We start from the raw sequence: 20,552 nt of genomic DNA, 5'->3' as shown, positions 1-20,552 counted from the left end.
TGGATACAACCGCAGGACTTGGGTCTTACAAAGTCAGCTTTTCAAAACCCATTGTGTCTATTTCTTTATTTACCTGTTTAATTTTAAAGGGAAATTTGTGAGATAAGATTTTTATGGAAATTCTGAATGCAACGAAGATAGTATATAGATAATAGCGTAAATGATAGAAATGTAGCCTATTATTATTACTGTAAGTTTAGCAGGGAAAGTTGTACGTTCTTTTGAAGAATGGCCATTCAAATATATTCAAGAAAAATTCTAGCGTTTTCCAATTTATTTTAGGAGTTTTTAAGAAATGCCATAAATGTTTTGACAATATGTTCTGCCAAATCCAACAGCAACTGTATCAAATGCGGACACTTTCACCAAAACCATCTTTTGCGATTCACAATAGTGAGTCAGAAAGACGGCGGTCAGAGTTTTGTTGACGAATCTTCACAGCGGAGCAGCGAAGACTGGGATGTGTGCATCCCCAGACCCTCCAGTGAGAATTCGCAGTGCCATAAAAGTTTGTGTGCAGTGTTAGTTTGTTCTGGCTTGCTGGATTCCACAACGCGGTCGGACTCGTGCTCTGTGTCATAACTTTTTTAGATGTTACCTTAATTTTAGTTGTTGTGAGATGGTGATCAGTGTGAATATGGGGAGATTCCTAAGCATAGGAAAGTAGACAGTGACTTGTGCGTTCGTTGAGGTCATGGTGCATCGTGTCACATTCCTGCAAAATTACGTGTCTCATCTGAACATGTCTGGAGAGAACAGTATTGAGATAAAATTTACAGTAACGCATCTCTTAAGCCATGTAGTGGTGTGTCAGTAGTGAAAACTACAGCTTAATTTGCTGTTTGAATAGGTTGGGTGAGTAGCACAGCAGGCGTTGCGCGAACAATACAGTGCAAGCAGTTATGCCACAAATAAGTGACAGAGCCTTCCTCTCCGTCTTGACCTTATCGTTGCTCCTGGTCGATGTACACTTTCTGACTGTACATGCTGGAGGGAGTCAAGCCTTCCTCCCAGTCACAATGTTTTGGATCTGAAACGTGTGGAAGCAGATAGCAGGTTAGCGAAGTACCTTCAAGGGCAGTGATTCAAGAGCCCAGAGGGGATTTTCAGCGGTAGCCATGAGCGAGTATTTTATATCTAACTGTATAAGTTGACGAGACTGGAAGCTTTTTCACTTTGGATGCAAGCAATATCATAATAGCCTCTCTTTTCTGTGCCAAAACATTGACAGGCGGTGGGGTAACTGGGTGGTAATCAGCACTGACAGAGGAGATGGTATTTCAGATGTCAGAAAACTTAATAAGCCCTGAATGAAAGGACTGATCGTTGTTCCTTGTGTCAGGACGCAGGAATTTCTGTCCAATTCTCCTATAGCACAGTCTAGCTGTGGAATAGGCTGTGCTGGTCGTGCTTTGATATAGCATTCCAGCTTATTTCCAGTATTCACAATGGGTCTAGCCAGATTTTTACACGCCTGAATTCATTTGTTAGGAGGGAAACGCGCCGGAACAGAAGGCCTCTCTCGCAACTCTTGTTGTGACTTTAGGCTCCAGTAAATGACACATTTCTGAGAATTCCTTCAGTAACATTGTATTTAAATGGTGGAGATTTCCATTTAATAAACCCTTTTCCAGGATAATGACCAAAACAAAAATGTCCCACTGTCTTTCTGATGTACATCACTTCCTTTCTGACGTTCCTATAAATGTAAAAATTTAATTTGCTTTACTGTTTCTTTCGTTACATCGCATACTGATAAACTGCTCCCTTGTTTCGAAGTCCCCACGCAGACCGTATATGTATGTCGCTGCTTTTCTTTGTCTGAAAGAGCTGCAAGATAAGCACAAACAAAACCAGGCTCACATATAACTGATATGCCTTAATGAGAAGGTGCTTCTGCTGTGGCTCTCTTTGTTATTCTGTAATAAAAGAGCAGCAGAAGTGGAACAACCTGAGCCTGACCTTTGCCATGTGGACATCTTAGTTGTTACAATGTACAATTGAGACATATCAGTTGGGTTCTGGAAAAGCACATTGGTTGACCAACACCTCATCTGGTACAGCTTACCTTGCCTGGAAGTGGCTAATGGCTATAGGCCGGTTTTTGTAAATCCTATTGTATATATAAATGTATGAAGTCATGTGACCAGTTGTGTTTGATATGAAATGCAGGAGTTTGTTGACATGAGGGAAACAAAACGATATAGGGACATGGCCAGTACTTACTGTATTATCTTTGCAATGTTCATTGTACAATATAGTACCAATACTTGTAACATAATTATAAGGTTAAAATATTTTGATAAGAGATTCCTCATTGCATTTATTGTTACTCTCGTCTATACGGTGAGACACTGTGTGCAAAGAGAGCGTGTGTGTGAGTGAGCGAGAGAGAGGGAGAGGGAGATGGGGCCGAAGGTGAGTAAATAAAGTAGAGCTTACACTTAATCAGCTTCTCGTTCTGCTTTGTTTCAGTTTAATGGCTAATGACAGGAGGCAGGCCTTGATCAATATGACCCCTTTACTGCAGTCAGCATGTCATCCCCGGCCTGTCTCCAGGGATGGAGATGTGACAGGCGAGGGGCAAACAACAGCCTCCGGGTGCCTCGCGTCTGCCAGTCTTAGACCCCCCCCGCATGCCCTCGGGACAGGGTCCGAGCCTCTGGATGTCACCCACGGATGAGCTCTCTCTATATTTTATCAGCCAATGTAAATGAGATTTTTGTCCATGCAACAGTGACTTAGAACATTAAATATGCATGAGATACCCTTTTACCCTTGTCCAAGTTAAGGGGGGGGGGGATTCTTCCCAGCAGTCGTGAGGGACATGAGGCTTTGAAAGGCCACATGGGGGGCCTGCATAGGCAATAACCAGCCACTTCGATCCAAGACTTGCTGATTACTCCAGTGTGTCCCTTCGCATTACACCAGGCAGTGATCTGACTTTCCAAGCTTCATTTATGGAAAATACGTGAAACACCGCACTCGACCAACTCTGACGATAAATACCAATGGATTCAAGACACTGTAACGCACTCAAAATAATGGAGATCAGGGCGAAACTCTGATAATCTATATTTAGTTTGTGTGCAGGGATGATGGGCACAGAGGCGAAACGTTTGTGTGTTGAACCCATGTTGGAGCGCGAATAAAATACAAACAATCAGAAATCAGACCCAAGGTTCTTTATACCATCAGTTCTTCCCAGTCCCTACAACCAACTTCCAGCTCCAACTCTCATATTAGTGGTCGATTTGCTAACCGCACAATGGTAATAATAACAGCAGAAATCAGATGCTGAAAGGGGTGCTGGGACTAATCTTACTGTGTTTGGTCCTGAGGTGTTTCTACAGAAATCATTACAGGCAGGGGCAGATCTAAGGGGTGGCCAGGGGCGCCATAATAAATATGTTACATGCCCTCTGTTGCCACCCCACATCAATAAAAATTACATAATATGGGTTCTTTTTTATGCGGAAGCGGACAGAAAAATATAACTGGCCCCTAATGACAGAGATGGAAAGTTCAGGTCCACAGAGTAGAAATCCAGCCCAAGTTTTTGTTTCAACCAACCAGTTGAGTACTTTTTGACTGTGACACTTTGTACTCAACTGGTTGTTTGAAACGAAGTCTTGGTCTGGATTTGTACTTCCTGAACCTGAACTTTCCACTTGCCTGATGACCACCCCAATGAAAACTTTCTGCAGATACCAATGATTACAGGACTTGCGCTCAGCCAGACACAATGTTAACCGCTGACATTTTCCCAAAGTTTGAAAAATCCATCCACCTACCTTAGAGCTAATCCAGGACGGGCTTCCGTCAGCCTGGGGTCTATCCCAAGGAGGACAAGGCAAGAGACGCCGTGGACGGGATGCCAGTCTATCACAGGACACACATGCACACAATCAATGGGCAATTCAAAGATGCTTGCCTAGCCACAGGTTTTGGGACCGCAGGACAACAGTATATGGGGCAAAAACAATACAAATGTAGAGAACATGTAAATTCCACAGAAACAGAATCAGGCAGGATTCAAACCCCCATCAAACTGTGAAATGCCAGGTACTCATGTAAGTTTAGAATTGGCTGTGCAATTTTTTCACAAATACAATTTATTTCTAAATACAACTTAATTCTTATGCCAACGTTCATGTCAGCGCTCTGTAAGTAGCGATGATCAAGCCCCTGCCAGTCTGAGCCAAGGCCACAGCTGGATGCCCGACATCGCCAATCAGAAGTCCGCTTTGAGCGTCCAGATGTTGCACCCTGGGGACCGGCTGATGAGTCCGTACCTGGAGTGTGGGAATCGCTCAGCAACCAATGTCAATCTCCTCAATTTTAACCCTAAATAGAGGTTTGTCCTATTATTTTCTTATTTCCCCCAAAAGAGTTTGTGCTCTTAAATTTTCACTCTATCTATCTATCATTTTTTATTTTTAGATTTTACAGTGGTTGGTATATGGCACACTATCTTAAATTGTGAATCTTATTGCTGTCTTTAAGAGGTACTTTGATAAGAAAGTGGGAAATAGCTCTGGGCAAAACTGTTAATATATTAGGTTTTTTATAAATGCATATTCTACCAAAAATGCCAAATGAGGCTGAAATAGAGTATTGTGGTTTTTTTGGTTGTACTTCTGCCCTCCCCCATAACATGAATAGCTCACTAAAACAAATAGGTAGAATTATGGAAGAGGAGCAAGAAGGTTCTGATGCCGAGATAATTTGGTTTTTATATTTGTACATCAAGTAAATGGCCATTGAATCCAGTTCTAATACGAAATGTCCTTCACACTTTCACCAGCGTATCCTGGACGTGGTTGTAGGGTCGGCCTAGCGACCATCCCAAGCAGCACAGTGCACTAGGCTGGGTCACATCACAGATGGAATGCCAGTGAGGGATGTGTAAAATATACCATAAAACTGCGAATAATTCACAAGTGGTTCTACACCACAGCATCAATGCACAGAATGTACCTAGATTATAGGAAGCAAGTGTAAGAAAGAAAACCAACAGCTGCTGTCAAATGTTCAGGCAGAGGCATTTCATGCTGACCAAACCACGAGCAGATGTGGCCAGTGTTATGCCTTCCCAACAGTGCCAGAGGAGATGTCCAGTCCACCTCAGAACTGTTTCTAAGTTAAATGCTTCTGTGCTTTTATGTTTTAGGTGTGTATCTCATGAAGCATTAATTTCCGTGGTTTTAAATAGAATGTTGATCCAGCTATTTTATTTTCAGTTTTTTTCTTTGTCAGTTTTTGCCTGTGGGAGTTGAAGGGAGTTGTGTAAACCAGCAGCAAAGAAAAACACCTTTAAATTAAACACAAAATAATATTTCACACACACTCTTCACAGAAATTAGTTATTCAAAACTTGTACAATTACAGTAATCCACTCATAATGTTGAAACATATACATTGAATGGATTTCGAAAACGTGATATTGGGCACGGGGGGGTGCTGTGGATAAATAGTCAGCAACCTCACACCCCCAGGCAACTCAAAAACAGGTTTCCTTGAACACAACTGCCATATAAATTGCATAACTTGTTAAGTAACTTCGAACCACTTGCCACCTTCAAAACATACAAAGAAATTACGTTGGGTTTTTAATATTACGGTTTGGAGAATTCGGACACAACCTTCGCCGTCCGAGCACACAAATTCGCCGTAACATGAATTTCGAGTGACAAATTATTACAGTATGTCTGTTTTCCCCTTTATTATATTGCGTTTAATTATTATTATTTACAAAAGTGTGACCGTTGTCCATTGCAATTACTACGGAACGTAATGCATGGTATTGCATAAAATATTGCATTTAAACACGCCAATATATTTTGGCAGTTCTGTATTTGGTGTTTAATGTTTTCTTAATTATACTTAAATAGGTATTTTGAGTATTTTTGGAAGGATTAATTTGGAGTTTCTTTATTCGATTTAGAACGAATCATATTTTTCTGCAAAACAAATGATGGGAAATGGCTTCCCGATCTTCGCGCAATCGGAGCATGTTCCATGAATCAATTACACTCGAAAAACGGGGTACTGCGTATTCCTATCAATAACTGAACGGAGCAGCATCTTTCTGGGATTCGTCTCTACTCGGCTCCGTTCGTCATTGAGCTGTTCGCTTTGCATTGTGGGTGCGCAGGCGATATCCCCTCAGATTATTCAGTGCAGCCTCTGCGTATGCAAACTCATCCTATTACAAGATGTGCTAGATATAAGTATTACAAATATAAATGCTTCAACAGATAATCGTTATATATTAATCCTAAATTACTTAAAATGTGAAAAGGTATTTCAGAATTTTATGCTCTTATTGTGATACATACGTAGGAATATTTTAAAGTCAACAATCCTTCAATGCGAGCAATTTAATCACATCCATAATGTCAATTACACGCTTTGAAACTGCCCTTCGTCAGGGGTCGCGAGATTTCGGACCCTGGCCCTCCGTCTAGAATTTACGCAGCCTATGACATCATTGGCTTCCAGCAGCCGCGTTCCACACGGGGAGCTCGTGCGTATGCCGGAGCGTCCCCCCCCCCCTCCCGCAGCAAAATGGCCGCTGACGTACCCATGGATGTGGAGTCTGAGCTGATGAGCGACGAGGAGATGGAGAGGTAACGTTTGATAACTGAAGCTGACAGCTAGACTAAGGGAATATTTTGCGTTTTTCGTGCCGGCGAGTCGATGTCCACCGTTACTCTGGTATCGCCGTCGGTGAGACATCTCTACCGACTGGTTAAAACCGGGCCTATTCTCCTGCTGACATTTGGTGTTAGGACATTAACTTACTGATCTCATGTGGTCCGTGAACTAGTCAGACGCAAATAATTTGATTCTCCTTAATTAAAGATTTTTCAGTGGCATTAACTACATTTAAGAATGAAGTAGCCAACCTTGATATTGTCGGTGCTCGGATAAACAAGGGCCAAAGACGGCAAACTTAACCTACTAATCAAAAAACCTTCCCGTTAATTTGAGGTGGTACCGTTTAATAGAACAGTTTAGTTAAGCTCGCAATTTAACCAGTACCGCCTGGGAACTAGTACAATGACACTTTGCATCGGAGAGCCAGTGTATGATGAAGTTGCTGGCCAACAAACTACCTCCGGTGATTAATGAATATTTGAGCATAAATCAAAAATTGAATAACATTTTCAGTTGGTTCCAGGTAAGTCCCATGCTAGCTTACTTGCTGCTAACTAGCGTCGTTGTCTATTTTTACATGCCGCCCGCAGAACATTCCAGCAGCTTGTAGCCGGCTGCATTCGGGGTGGGGGGGGTGGTGGTGTTGCGATAAGCGGTCTGTATAGTCGGCCGAAGCATAGGCCGTGTGGCCGCTGCGGTGGAAATTTCTAGGTTTTTGGATTGTCGAGCCGCATGGGGTGGGAAGGAGTTTCGGGGTCGCTGTCATTCAGTCTCCCTCAGCAATTCCGACCTTCGCGTCTCCGCGGCGCTGCAGGGAAAGACGCATCGACGTGCTTCCGCTGAGCACGTGATCTGTCAGTCTGCACTCGCATGCGGTCAATGTTTTGAAATGATACCCGTAAGTCTTAAGTTAGTCTTAAATAACATTTCCAGGTGACTGGGTATACTGATACTGCACCATAAACATTTATTGCAGTCATCTTAATGAAATTTTATTCTAAATTCTCAAGTATTGCATTAAATGGATAAACCAAAAAAAGTCCTTAAACACACTTGGATCTGCTTTTCTTGGTGAGGACTAACAATAGAACATAATTTAAATTAAATTCTCATGAGGTGCTTTTGCAAATGCAGCAAAGGCATGCTCTTTCACAAGTCGAGTGTTCCCACTCTATCTAGCTTTGAAGGGGTTAATATTGGAATGCACTCATGCTTTAAAATTAACTAGTGCTCTACAAGTGGTGTAATTATAGTACCAGCATTACAGGGACCGCTAGTCCAAAATATCCCCAGCGGCATCCTTATGCACAGTAGCTCCTCGTAAATAGCACCTTATGCAGATGGACACACAAAGCACCATTTTGTTTTATTGGAGTTCCTTGGCAGATATTTTTGCCAGAAGTGTTGCTCTTTCATAGAGGAAGGTGTGTACTTAATTCAGCTTAAGAACTTAGATCAAGGGGTATTTGACTTGGACTGTTGTGTACATGTATCTGTTTGGTTTTTGGTTTTGATCTAAAATCTCTTGTGAATGACAGAATGTGGGAAGCAGACTCATTAAAGAAAGAACCTACTGTCTCTGTTCTTCTAGATTTTCATGTGTGAAAGGCGTTTATTTCTGAGATGTTTATTAGTGCGCTGTCTTAACGGGGCTGCCCTGCACTTCTGCGCCATCATTAAATCGGTGTGCCGTGTTTGCTGTGATTCCCATATAAAAAAGACACGATTACAATATGTGCTCGTGTGCCTGTGATCCCAGTTTTTATCGTAGTTGTGAGTCTGCAGCGAGCTTCCCCAGTGATTGGATTACGCCAGCTGGCTGCTACTCCTGCTGCTTCTGCTTTTTCTATGTATAGGTCCGGGTTGGATAGTGTGCTGCCGCGGCCACACTAGGGCGAATGTGCCATACATACTTCATTTTCCATGTAGTAATGGACACAATGCATGATCTGAATTCAGTCTTAAGTGTGATAATGTGGGGAATGTAGTGGGTGGGACTACAGTACTTTATAGGTTCCCATTGGGTTAAACCTCATAGTGATTGACAGCACACAATAATCCAGCCCATTATTGGTTTCGATACCTGTTTCCTCAATTCTCTCATTTCTCTTCTCTTAGGACAGTGTCTACAAATGAAGCATACTCATTAAGCATACTAATTAAGCATACTAATTAAGCATACTGCTACCAGCAGCTTGCTCACAATTCATATTGTTTCACTCTAGCTGTAGGTAGTTCCATTTAATAGCACTCAGTATTTGAATAATTGCGTTTTTGTTTTCTACACTGGCCAAAAAAACGTCACTGTTTGAATTTAAATCAGCGATTACTTAAGAGCCAATGATTGGATCAGTATTACAGCTCAGCAGCGTTACGCAGCAATAAAGTGAAGTCAGCTGAGTACGTGAATCTACTGAATGGCCAGGTTTTCCCGTTAATGGATTTTTTCTTTCCTAACAGCATGGGCATATTCCAGGACAATAATGCCAAGATTCATCACCCTCGAATTGTCGAAGAGTGGTTCAGGGAGCACGAGGAATCATTTTCACACATGAATTGGCCACGACAGAGTCTTTAGCTTAGCTTAGCCCGATTGAAAGTCTTTGAGATGTGCTGAAGAAGACTTTATGGAGTGGTTCAACTCACCTATCATCAATACAAGATCTCAACAAGAAATGAATGCAAATCTGGATGAAAAAAAAATGTTGATGTTGCATAAGCACGTGGAAAAAATGCATCGGTGAATGTGCACCACAATTAAAGCTAAAGGCGGTCCAACGAAATATTAAAGCGTGCAACTGTTTTTTTAGCCAGGCAGCTTATTTTTGTTCCTGACCTAGCCTGTAATGATTCGCTTGTTCGGGGATTCTGTCTTGGAGTTTTTTTGCCAGTAAAAGTTCAGTTGGTGTGCTGATGCTTTTAAGGGTGCATTCTGCCTGTCGCAACCTAAAATGTTTTTCTCACAAAGATTGCAAATCTCATTTTTTTGTGTGTCTTCTGTGTTTTTTTTTTCCCTGTCTCTTTCAGGGAAGCAGAGGTATTCAAAGAAAGAGGGAATTCCTTTTACGTTAAAAAGGATTACTCTGAAGCATTTAACTGCTATACAAAGGCCATAGGTAAGCAGACTGCTGATGTCACTCGATACCCTTAGGGCGCCAAAATAGTCCTCAAGTTGTGTTTTAACTCTCACCATAATACAACTTTGCTGCTCCGGTCTATGTCTGGCAGTGCTGCTTTTGATTAAATGTTTTCGGTGGAAATTCACATCTTTTCAAACATTTTCCACACTTGCTTAGTGTAGGAATTTTTGGAAAAGGGCTGTTTCTCTAATTTGGCAGACAACATGTAATCTTTGGCCAGATTTCATTTTCATCCTGACAGTGGAAGCATTACAGTTGTGACACTTAAATGAATGGGTTTGGCTTTGGCTTTGCTATAATTTAGGAAATTAAGCGTAACTGCCACTCTGATACCTCCAGGTAAATCCAGTTTGAACCAGTTTGTAAAGGGTGAAATATTTGATCAGTTTTTATTTTCTCAAACAATTGATTTTTGCCTGTCGTGGGTCTGATTGTCAAGACTGCGGGGGCTTGAATCATTTCTGTTTTTGACCCCTTGTCACCATGACGGCAGGTGGTCTGTTTTTTCCCCCCCTCTTCTCTATCATCCCTCATTCAAGTTTAAAAGAATATAAATAGACTGACAGCTGCTTCTTTTGACCTCTAAGCCAGTATATTGTAAGTAAGCTGAAGGCAGCTTTGCGAGGCCAATATCCTGGACCTGATTGAATGTATTCCTTCCCTGTTCTTCAGTTTGAGGATCTTTTCATCTTTGTATGTATGTTAAGCCATATGTGTCCTTACAGACTTGTGCCCAAAGAATGCCAGTTTCCACGGGAACAGGGCTGCTACACTCATGATGCTGAGCCGATACAGAGAGGCGCTGGAGGACTCCCAGCATGCCGTGCGGCTGGATGATACCTTCATGAAGGTATATGACTGAGGGACCCCAGTACAAATTAGATGGCCAGTGTATTGTTTTTGGGGACTTAGCTTTCAAACTCGTACCCTCGGTTAGTAAATGTTAACATTTATATCTGAAGCGCTGTCACTGTGATGTGACGTGCATATTTAAGTAAACGAGTGCATTTATAAATTCGTTAGTTTTCTAAATGTCCTCCAGTAAATAATGCGAAGTGTTTTAAGCATTTTCAAAAACATACAGGGAATACTGCAAAATTAGTGTAAACAGTCAGTATTGGTTGGGTTGTCGGTCTGTTGTCTTCTGTCCGTTTGAGCTGCTCTTCTGACCGTGTGACACCTGTCCCCCAGGGTCACCTCCGGGAAGGGAAGTGCCATTTGTTGCTGGGCAATGCGATGGCTGCCATCCGTAGCTTTCAGAAAGTTCTTGAATTAGAGCCTGACAATGCCCAAGCACAACAGGAGGTGAGTCACCCTGACAGATCAGCTGTACTCTTTCCTGTCGGCTGAGAGATAAGTCTTAAGTTTTCCACCTTTAGGATAACAAACAATGACTGCTACAGGGCTTGGTCTTCTAGAAAAATTTTGCTTAATTCTAATACAGGTCATTGTCGAGTTATGGCCTATGCGACTTACAATCGATCGACTTTACGACCGCTCCAAGACCGCAGATACGTGGTCAGGACCGCGCTGCGTCTGGCAGCATGAGTGTATGACAGCTTCTGCTCTGACCGCCGGGAGCGTGAGCCTCCACCCGGGTCACCCATTCATTCATCTCATGCTCAGGCTACGGTTCGCAGTGCTCACAGTACAGTTTGCATTCGTATCCATTTGTGTCTTTGCAGCTGATAATTATAATCAACAGGTTATAACAATAATGAACTAAGAAAATGGTGATAAAAGGTTAAAAAACACCAAACAATATGACTTAAAGACGATGTGATTTAATTATACAGTTGCATATACATATTACAATTGTTGCATATAAAATAAAGGGCCACTTACGACTGGTCAGTGGGAACCGATCACAGTGGTAAGTCAATGATGACCTGTAGAAAATGCCAGCATAGCTGATCACCTCTCCTTTTATCTTTCTGCCTTCAGATCGCTGCTCCAGGTGTGATTTGCGGTGTCATTAATATCACCATTGATTGTTCGCTACTTCCCTTTTTAAGACTGGTCTCTTTCAGGTAGCCCGTTTGGTTTGAACGTTCCCAAATGTCTCCTCTGTTTCAGGTTAAGAATGCTGAAGCCATCCTGGAGTACGAGAAGCTCGCGGAAGTCGGCTTTGAAAAGCGAGACTTCAGGATGGTGCGTTGACCTGTGATACGTCGCTATAGCGACTCGGGTCTGGTCCTTTGGCTTGCCCGTCTCTCCCGGCCTCCATCGATTACCGTTTGGTTCCACCTCCGCAGGTCGTCTACTGCATGGACCGTGCTCTGGAGTCGGCCTCAGCCTGCCACCGCTTTAAGGTCCTCAAGGCAGAGTGCCTGGCACTGCTAGGGCGCTACTCGGAAGCGCAGTCTGTGGCCAGGTATGGATGCCCGGTCATGCCAAGCAGCCGTCTTTCTAATACGCAAGTTACCTTCAACGTCTTACTATAGGATGGCATTTTAGATTGACGATTAGATCGATTAGCATTTTAGATTGACGATTAGATCGATTAGCATTTTAGATTGACGATTAGCTCGATTAGCATTTTAGATTGATGATTAGCGGTGACATTTGCGTTGGTTTATTTAGTAGACGTTTTGTCCATTGCGATCAGGGTCAGCCCGTTTACCTGGTGAAATTGAGGTTAAGAGCTTTGCACAAGGGCTCAACTGTGATATTACACTACCTCCTGTGGGATATGAACCAATGACCTTCTGGGCAGATCTGTTACAGATCCTTAATAAAATGAGTTACACACTGCTCCTTCTAAGTGAGGGGTTTTAAGGTTTTATTGTATGACCTGTGTTTGTGTCTTGGACCACTTTGGGTCCAGATTGGGAAATTGGGAAAAACAGTCTTTCTAAGGAAGTCTCGCGTTTTAGGACAATATGATACACTGGTTAAGGGTAGATGTCCCTGTTTTCGTCGGATGAAATGTCTGTCAGCAGGTTTTATAAAACCCAGCATAAAACTAGTTAATGTCAAATTCCTAGATCTGTTGTTGGGACTGTGGTTGCTCACATCCCTTTCTCTGCCAGCTGCTGTGTCTGGAAATGGGTTCTCTGCAGGACAGTTCCCAGTGCTGAAGCAACCGATTTCCCCTTCCCTTGGGAACTCTTCGTCAGTCCTGTTGCTGTGCAAGCATTGGCAGCAGACACATTATAAATGACTAACATTTTACAAGTGGTATTAACAGGAATAGAAGAGGCGTGAGTAATGTGAAAATAGGAAATGACTATGAGATGGCTTTCTCACTGCAGTCATGATCACATTCATGTACGGGCAAAGTGCAGAGATCCCCGAAGTGCTGCAATATCCCTGAATCTTGATTTTTCACCTCGTGATTGCAGAATGCATTCCTCGTGTCGTCCGGACGATTCCTCATTCCGACCACAAGCTGTGTTGTCCTTTGCAGTGACATTTTGCGGATGGACTCAACGAACGGAGACGCCCTGTACGTCCGCGGCCTGTGCCTGTACTACGAAGACTGCATCGACAAGGCCGTGCAGTTCTTCATGCAGGCCCTGCGCATGGCCCCTGACCACGAGAAGGCCCGCATCGCCTGCCGAGTGAGTCCGCCTGCTTCCCTTTGGTGCTCTGGTGTTGGGTATATGAGCGGGTATATGAGCGGGTATATGAGCGAGTATATGAGCGGGTATATGAGCGGCACACTTTTAAGGGGTATATGAGCAGCACACTTTTAAGGGGTATATGAGCGGCACACTTTTAAGGGGTATATGAGCGGCACACTTTTAAGGGGTATATGAGCGGCACACTTTTAAGGGGTATATGAGCGGCACACTTTTAAGGGGTATATGAGCGGCACACTTTTAAGGGGTATATGAGCGGCACACTTTTAAGGGGTATATGAGCAGGTATATGAGCGGCACACTTTTAAGGGGTATATGAGCGGGTATATGAGCGGCACACTTTTAAGGGGTATATGAGCGGCACACTTTTAAGGGGTATATGAGCGGCACACTTTTAAGGGGTATATGAGCAGGTATATGAGCGGCACACTTTTAAGGGGTATATGAGCGGGTATATGAGCGGCACACTTTTAAGGGGTATATGAGCGGCACACTTTTAAGGGGTATATGAGCGGGTATATGAGCGGCACACTTTTAAGGGGTATATGAGCGGCACACTTTTAAGGGGTATGTGAGCGGGTATATGAGCGGCACACATTTAAGGGGTATATGAGCGGCACACCTTTAAGGGGTATATGAGCGGCACACTTTTAAGGGGTATATGAGTGGCACACTTTTAAGCACCTGACTTCTTCCTTTCTCTTCTTCAAAATACACAGCAACCCTCACCACTGCCATGTCCCTTATTGGTTAATTTGTTTTTGTTTTTTTTCTTTGAGGGAAGTGAGTGGTTTGGGGTTAACTGATGATTTATCAGTGTGGCGACAAGCCTTGCAAATTTTCATTGTATGAAACATCAGACCTGTCTAATGTTACTGCTTTTTTCTTATTTTTTAATCCATGCTGATTCTCATGGAATAATATGTTTGCCACATTTAGATTCGGTAATATTAGTGAAAGCTTCTCAAGGACTTTAACATCTTGTCCTCAGAACGCCAAAGCTCTCAAAGCCAAGAAAGAGGAAGGGAACAGAGCCTTCAAGGAGGGGAATTATGAGGGTGCCTATGACCTCTACACAGAAGCGCTCACAATAGACCCAAACAACATCAAAACCAATGCCAAGCTGTACTGCAACAGGGCAACAGTGGGCTCTAAGGTGAGAATTAATGTCTTGGGGGATGTTATCCCCCTCTCCAATGCGTCGTGACACAGTCGCAGAAATATCACGACATAGTAGGGTCAGCCGGTTTCACGCTCTGTTCTGCTACTCTGCCTCCTCCGTCGTTTTTAGATTTAATAATAGGCTACGTACCTCTGTCTCCGTATTTTTAGTGCTTGTGTTTCCCCGGCACTTGAACAGCGGGTGCCTGTGGGCTGAACGTTTTCTAGGGCTCTCAGAACTGGGTCGCCTCTGTCCTGCGCGGTCGCTGGCCTCTCAGAGGATCCTGTTCCTCCTAACTTTCTGTTCCCGTTTTCCGCAGCTAAAAAAACTGGAGCAGGCGGTTGAAGACTGCACAAAGGCCGTCAAGCTGGATGAGACGTACATTAAGGCCTATTTACGGAGGGCACAATGGTCAGTTGAGTTTTTTTTCTTTTCTTTTTATTTCGTGTGTGTGTGTGTTACTTATCCATTTTACAACATTTCTCCAGTCGTGATCTTTATCAGTGATGGATCCTCTGCTTCCTGTTATGAGATCTTGTTTCCTTTGCCTGTAATTGGCCTATTTTATTTCTACGTTGTCCATTCAGCTTAATGTGGGCAGCACACTCAGATTTGTCCTTTCATATGCAGCTACATGGACACAGAAATGTACGAGGAAGCCGTCCGAGATTACGAGAAGGTCTATCAGACGGAGAAGACGAAAGGTAGACCACGCTTTTTGAATAGCTGCACAGCATAGCATGATTCAGGTGTGCGATTTTTGGCTGCGATTAGAGTGTACGATTAAATTCTTCAGAGCTTCTGTGAATGTTTGATCCAACTTTTTTTTAGGCAGAATGAAGACTCTTACAGGTGTAGAGTGCACTCCTTGCCTTTTTCACCTGACGTTAATCGCAGGGCAGGGGAAGTTCTGGCTGGGCAAGCAGGATGTGTGCAGGCATGTTATTGCACCGAATGGAATGTTCAGGTCATCAGTTTATCTGAAGTGCACGTTACTGGAGAAGGACCTGGGGGAATTTGGACTCGAATGTGTTTTTTTTTTTTTTTTGTGTGTGTATGGAATAAAAAGGGCAATTTCTTGTCATGTCGGTTGATCAAAATAAGAACTTAAAAATTCCACCTCGATCATTTTGAAGAATTCAGGCATTAGCTCCTGTTTTAGGTTTCCCTCAGACCTTCCGACCTGCTTAACGGCTGCGGACTTTAAGTGCTGGTGAAGATCCACCTCTCTGTCCTGCATGTAACACTACTTTGGCTGTCGAGCACATTTTACCCTACTGTCCTTTTCCTGACTCTTTAACAGAGGTTTTCAGTAAAGTCACATTAGAGGCTTTTTCAGGTTATTTTTTTGTTTGTTTTTTTGTTAATCGAAAAGTAATTTTTGTTTTTTGGCGATTTTATACTTTTTTTATACAATGTTCTGATTATTCAGTGTTTTCTCAACGTGAATATAGCCCTGGTTGCCGTCAACATGACAAAATAACAAATAACTGCAGATTCAAAAAACCCATATTGCAGTATAAGATGCCTCTTGCATTTGGTGACGCTCCAGTAAGAAAATCCATAAGCCACTGATTTTAGAACAACAGGCTAGACTGATTTAAAAATTATGGCAATCGATGCTATTTTCACTTTATTAAAAGGAAATTGCTGTTATTGTGACTACTGCAGTGTAGGTGTTAGATCTGTCGTGCGAAGTCAGTTTATTAAAAGGTGGGGTCTGTTTATCGGTAAGTTGTCTGGTGGTGAATTAGGGGTGTTGGGACTGTCCTCCAGAGCACAAGAACCTCCTGAAGAATGCACAACTGGAGCTGAAGAAGAGCAAACGGAAAGATTACTATAAAGTGCTTGGGGTGGACAAGAGCGCCACAGACGAGGAGATCAAGAAGGCGTACCGCAAGCGGGCCCTCATGCATCACCCTGGTACTGTCCCAAAGTAGCTGACTTTGCTTGTATCAGTGTTTCCCAGACCGGTCCGCAGGGACCCCCAGCCGGCCCCCATTTTTGCTCCCTCCCACCTTCCTACCAAAATGCGGAGCTAGGAGGGAGCAAAAATGTGGACCGGCTGGGGGTCCCGGGTTGGAAGACATTGCTTATATGATGCAATTTACTTCCACCTGTCCTTGTAGCCTCCATAAAACATCTTATTCTGCAGATTTTATTTTAGGGTTATGTCAGTGTTTATGGAGATCTGTATTGGATCGAGGCCAATAACGGACATCTCCCAACCCCCACTTAGATCGCCACAGTTCAGCCAGTCCAGAGGTTCAGAAAGAAGAAGAAAAGAAGTTCAAGGAAGTGGGCGAGGCCTTCTCCGTGCTTTCTGACCCCAAGAAGAAATCTCGATACGACAGCGGCCATGACCTGGAAGAGGACGGCATGGATATGGGAGGTTAGTCTCCTCTGTTTTGCCATGTTTTTCCATGGCTGAGTGGGGCTGAAAGTTGCACGTAGCCGACTGAGATAAGATGGAACTCCAAAGGTACCTCACCTAAAACTGTAGCATTTTTAAACAAATTACTCTCCGTGTATTAGGTCACGTTCTCAGTCAACCCCGGAACTGATTAATGTGCATAGTAATCAGTACCATACCACCTGTTACCACTCCAAGAAAAATGTCTATCTCAGAATGTCTTATTGCTACCTGAGATTAAGTTCTATTCTGATTTTTAAGCTGATTACAAAGTCATGTTCGTTCCTGTTTTATGAGGAATACACGCAAGTTACTAGTTGTTCTGGAATTATCCTCTGGATTGCTTCCATTGAGAAACTTTAACACTGGCAAATTGCTGCAATCTCAACTTTCAGATTTTGACGCCAATAACATCTTCAAAGCGTTCTTTGGGGGACCTGGCGGCTTCAGTTTCGAAGGTAATTTGTGTGCTTTGGAAATCCTAGCTGTACACTGTTGGATTTCAGTTGTACAAATTTGCTTGGTTTTCTACTTAATTTATACTTTTTCTTTTTCTCCAGCCTCTGGACCTGGCAATTTCTTTTTTCAATTTGGCTAAAGTCTCCGTTACATTCATACCGTAGCCTCGCTGTGGACTTCATGCACATGGACTTGTCCTGCCGCCTCAGTCATGTTCTTGAGTTTTGTAAGTTGGATGCTGTGTATACTGTACTTATGGAATGCTTTCACTCGAAGACAAATTGCAAATACATTACACTACAAAAGACGTTAGTTTTGAAATTCTTCAGGGAGAAAAAAAAAACAAAAGAAACAAAATGCTTGGGTCTTCAGAGTCGTACCTTAAACATCATTCTACAACGGTTGGGAAGCTTTGATTGACACATCTGCTTTGGATATGTAAAATCTAGCCATTAATATTTTGCAAGAAAATGTGGAAACCGAAGTCTAGCTTTCTGTAACGGACTCACGGTAGACAGAAAGGAAGTTGGGGTTCTTGCAGTGCCAGTAGGTTTTCACACCTCGAGGAGAGTAAAGAATTTACCATGTAGAAAGTTGGTTGAGTTAACTTGAATTGATACTCTTCATTTGCTGCCCAAGAGCATATTAACAAAAGCATGTCTTCTACTGCCACATGAGCCAGGAAGAAATGTCATTGGAGGCTGAATGTATCCGAGACTATTCAGTGTCTCGATTTTAATATGGGGTGAGGGAGGGGCGGGGCTTAATGTGGAGTAAATCCTGGAGACTGTAATGGCTACCACGTGTTTGCCCTGTGAATGCCTTGTGAATTCAGCAACATGCCCTTGGATAAATGTACAGTCTCGGTGAATAGAATATCGCTAACAGTCCAGCATGTAGAACAACGCTGTTGGAAGAGCACGAGGCGGTGGGGGGGTGGAATATGACCCCCTGTCATGTCTCAGTGTCGCCGCAGGTCAGCGTTTGACGTCGCCATCCTTCCATCGCTGCATTGTAAATTTTACTGGTATATAAACTGTTGTCTTTGTAGTATTTTTTTTTTATGTTTAAGGTACTTGCGGTACTTCAAGGGAGCACCTAGGTGCTTGCTTGTTTGAAGATGTTTTAGGGCAGTGTTTCTCAGACCGGTCCTCGGGAACCGACAGATAGACCACATTTTTGCTGCCGGTAGCTGGGAGGGACAGAAACGTGGACTGTGTGGGGGTGCCCCTACCGGGTTGAGAAACACTGTTGTTGGGAATATGAGGAATGTACCCCCCACTGGAAAACCCTTACACAAATGCGAAGTGACAGTTTGTCTGCGGCCTGCTTTAAAAACAATTATGTAAATAAACATAGCTGCCCCGTGTTCTCCTTTTTAAAGCAGATGGTCATTTTATTTCTTTGTGATGGCCGTTGTCTTGTGTTTCTGATCCTGGACAAAGATATTTATTGTGTCCCTCTTGTTTCTCTCTTGGTGTGACTCACATTATGAGTCACTCTTGGTTATTTTTATCCTCAGTGACTTCGTGCCTTATGACACATGCAGCTTACCGTTGTACCGTCTCATTCAATTGATGGCACGTTTAATGCATTCCTCTGGCTCTGGTTGCCTCCGCAAGAATGGAAAACAAGTAAATGTAGGAGTGAGAATTTTATTTTTTATTTTTTTCCCCCTCCACGTCTCCACAGTTCTGTCTAGAAACACAAGGGTGCTTCCAAATGGCCACCACCGGAAAGATGTGTAATATACCTGTGCAACTTATACCAGCCATGATAGTTGTACTCACATGATTTGGGTTTTATACCTGTCAAGGTGACAGGCATTATGGGGAAACTTCAGTGCACTGGATTCATTCCTTCTATTTGTACTGAAATAGTTGTATGTAAACAAAACAAAATCCATGCACCTATATGTAGTTCTGCATTCAGCACTCATTTCCTGTTTTATAATGCAACATCTAAAATCCATGGCCAGCTTATGGTTTATTAAAGGCTAATCGTGGTAGTAATGGACTGAGAAGACGCCGTTAACTTTTATCTTATTATAATAATTATTATTCCTGAGTAACTTTCAATGATGTTTTATACACTGGTAGCCAAAGGAAATGCAGACATGACAGCCTAAAACCATGGATTGTCTTCTAAATATTAAAATCAAGATAGATTTTCCCTTTTTCTTTTCCTCCCCCTCTGCCCCATATCTGTGATCCTTTTAATAGTGGCCATAGAGGTATTGTCTATATAAGTGATAGTGCTGAAGGGTCACAACTGAAGCAATCATCAGTAAAAGTGTGACTGTCAAAGGGAGCTTAGCATTAAGCGACGTTGGCAATGCAGTGACTAGGCCAGTAGAAATGCTCCTTGTCTGATTACTTGCACACGGTTGGTGTGGTACAGCACGGTGAGAAGAACCAGCACATTTAAAAATGTACCTGCACCTGGACTACAGTGAAGTGATGACTAGATATAAAAACAATTTAGTCAAGCAAAGGGCATAAGACACATGTATATATTGTCCTATGTGTTGTGTATACATTATGGTTGTAATTAAATAAAAACAAGTAGGAAGTATTTATTGATCTTGAATCAGTATGATTACTTAAGTCATTTCACTTTATGTAACATTGTCATTGTTATAAATGTTCAACAGGGTGTGTCGGTGTTTATTTACAGTTTCCTGGATGTACACGGGGAAATGTCAGTAGTTAAAAAATGACCGTTGGCTTATTTGAAAACCAGAGGATGAAAGAAAATCCTTTCATTCTTTTTCAAGGACCCTAAACTCGAAAGATACGAGGCTGCCGTGTCATTCTGGTTTAATTTTTAATTTATTTCATTAGGTAACTTGAATTAATGTAGTGACTGCTTTCAAAATGTTTGATTACCCTCTTCACCCACACTGAGACGTATAGGATTAGGGTTAATGACTAGAATTGTGGTGTGCAGTGTAAGACACTCAGCTTGAAGTTTATTGCTAAAAAGTACTGGATTCTACAATTTAACTTTAACCCATGCAATATGTTCCTATTCTCATGCGTGTATTTGATGTTCATAATCAACAAACTTTTGCACCATCTGGTGTTCTACACAATGAAAAGGGAATATCTTTCCAAACTGTTTCGTGCATG

General features: G+C 42.6%; 1 protein-coding gene and 1 long non-coding RNA gene across 2 annotated transcripts; one reads left to right on the top strand and one right to left on the bottom strand.

Moving 5' to 3' along the window:
* Positions 1-886: 886 nt before the first annotated feature.
* On the bottom strand, positions 887-7,463 carry LOC111855991 (uncharacterized). The gene is made up of 3 exons (XR_002841014.2): positions 7,208-7,463; positions 3,795-3,882; positions 887-1,030 (listed from the first exon to the last, which is right to left on the bottom strand). It is a non-coding gene; the product is annotated as an uncharacterized lncRNA (long non-coding RNA).
* Positions 6,473-19,995, top strand: LOC111855990 (dnaJ homolog subfamily C member 7-like). The gene is made up of 14 exons (XM_023835562.2): positions 6,473-6,632; positions 9,691-9,779; positions 10,529-10,653; positions 10,995-11,108; positions 11,880-11,954; positions 12,059-12,177; positions 13,213-13,366; positions 14,379-14,543; positions 14,869-14,960; positions 15,180-15,253; positions 16,326-16,472; positions 16,789-16,941; positions 17,358-17,420; positions 17,523-19,995. The coding sequence occupies exons 1-14, from the start codon at positions 6,571-6,573 to the stop codon at positions 17,558-17,560; spliced, it is 1,470 nt and encodes a 489-aa protein (XP_023691330.1). The 5' UTR covers positions 6,473-6,570; the 3' UTR covers positions 17,561-19,995.
* The last annotated feature ends 557 nt before the right edge of the window (positions 19,996-20,552 follow it).

The sequence above is a fragment of the Paramormyrops kingsleyae genome, chromosome 22, assembly GCF_048594095.1.
Source record: "Paramormyrops kingsleyae isolate MSU_618 chromosome 22, PKINGS_0.4, whole genome shotgun sequence".
NCBI lineage: Eukaryota > Metazoa > Chordata > Actinopteri > Osteoglossiformes > Mormyridae > Paramormyrops > Paramormyrops kingsleyae.
This window is presented reverse-complemented; position numbering and strand designations above follow the sequence as displayed.

Bases quoted from the DNA above. Each gene is read 5' to 3' on its own strand.
- LOC111855990 (XM_023835562.2), top strand. From the start codon at position 6,571: ATGGCCGCTGACGTACCCATGGATGTGGAGTCTGAGCTGATGAGCGAC. The intron at 13,367-14,378 runs GTGAGTCCGCCT...TCTTGTCCTCAG, and splicing joins AGGCCCGCATCGCCTGCCGA to AACGCCAAAGCTCTCAAAGC. The intron at 17,421-17,522 runs GTAATTTGTGTG...CTTTTTCTCCAG, and splicing joins TGGCGGCTTCAGTTTCGAAG to CCTCTGGACCTGGCAATTTC.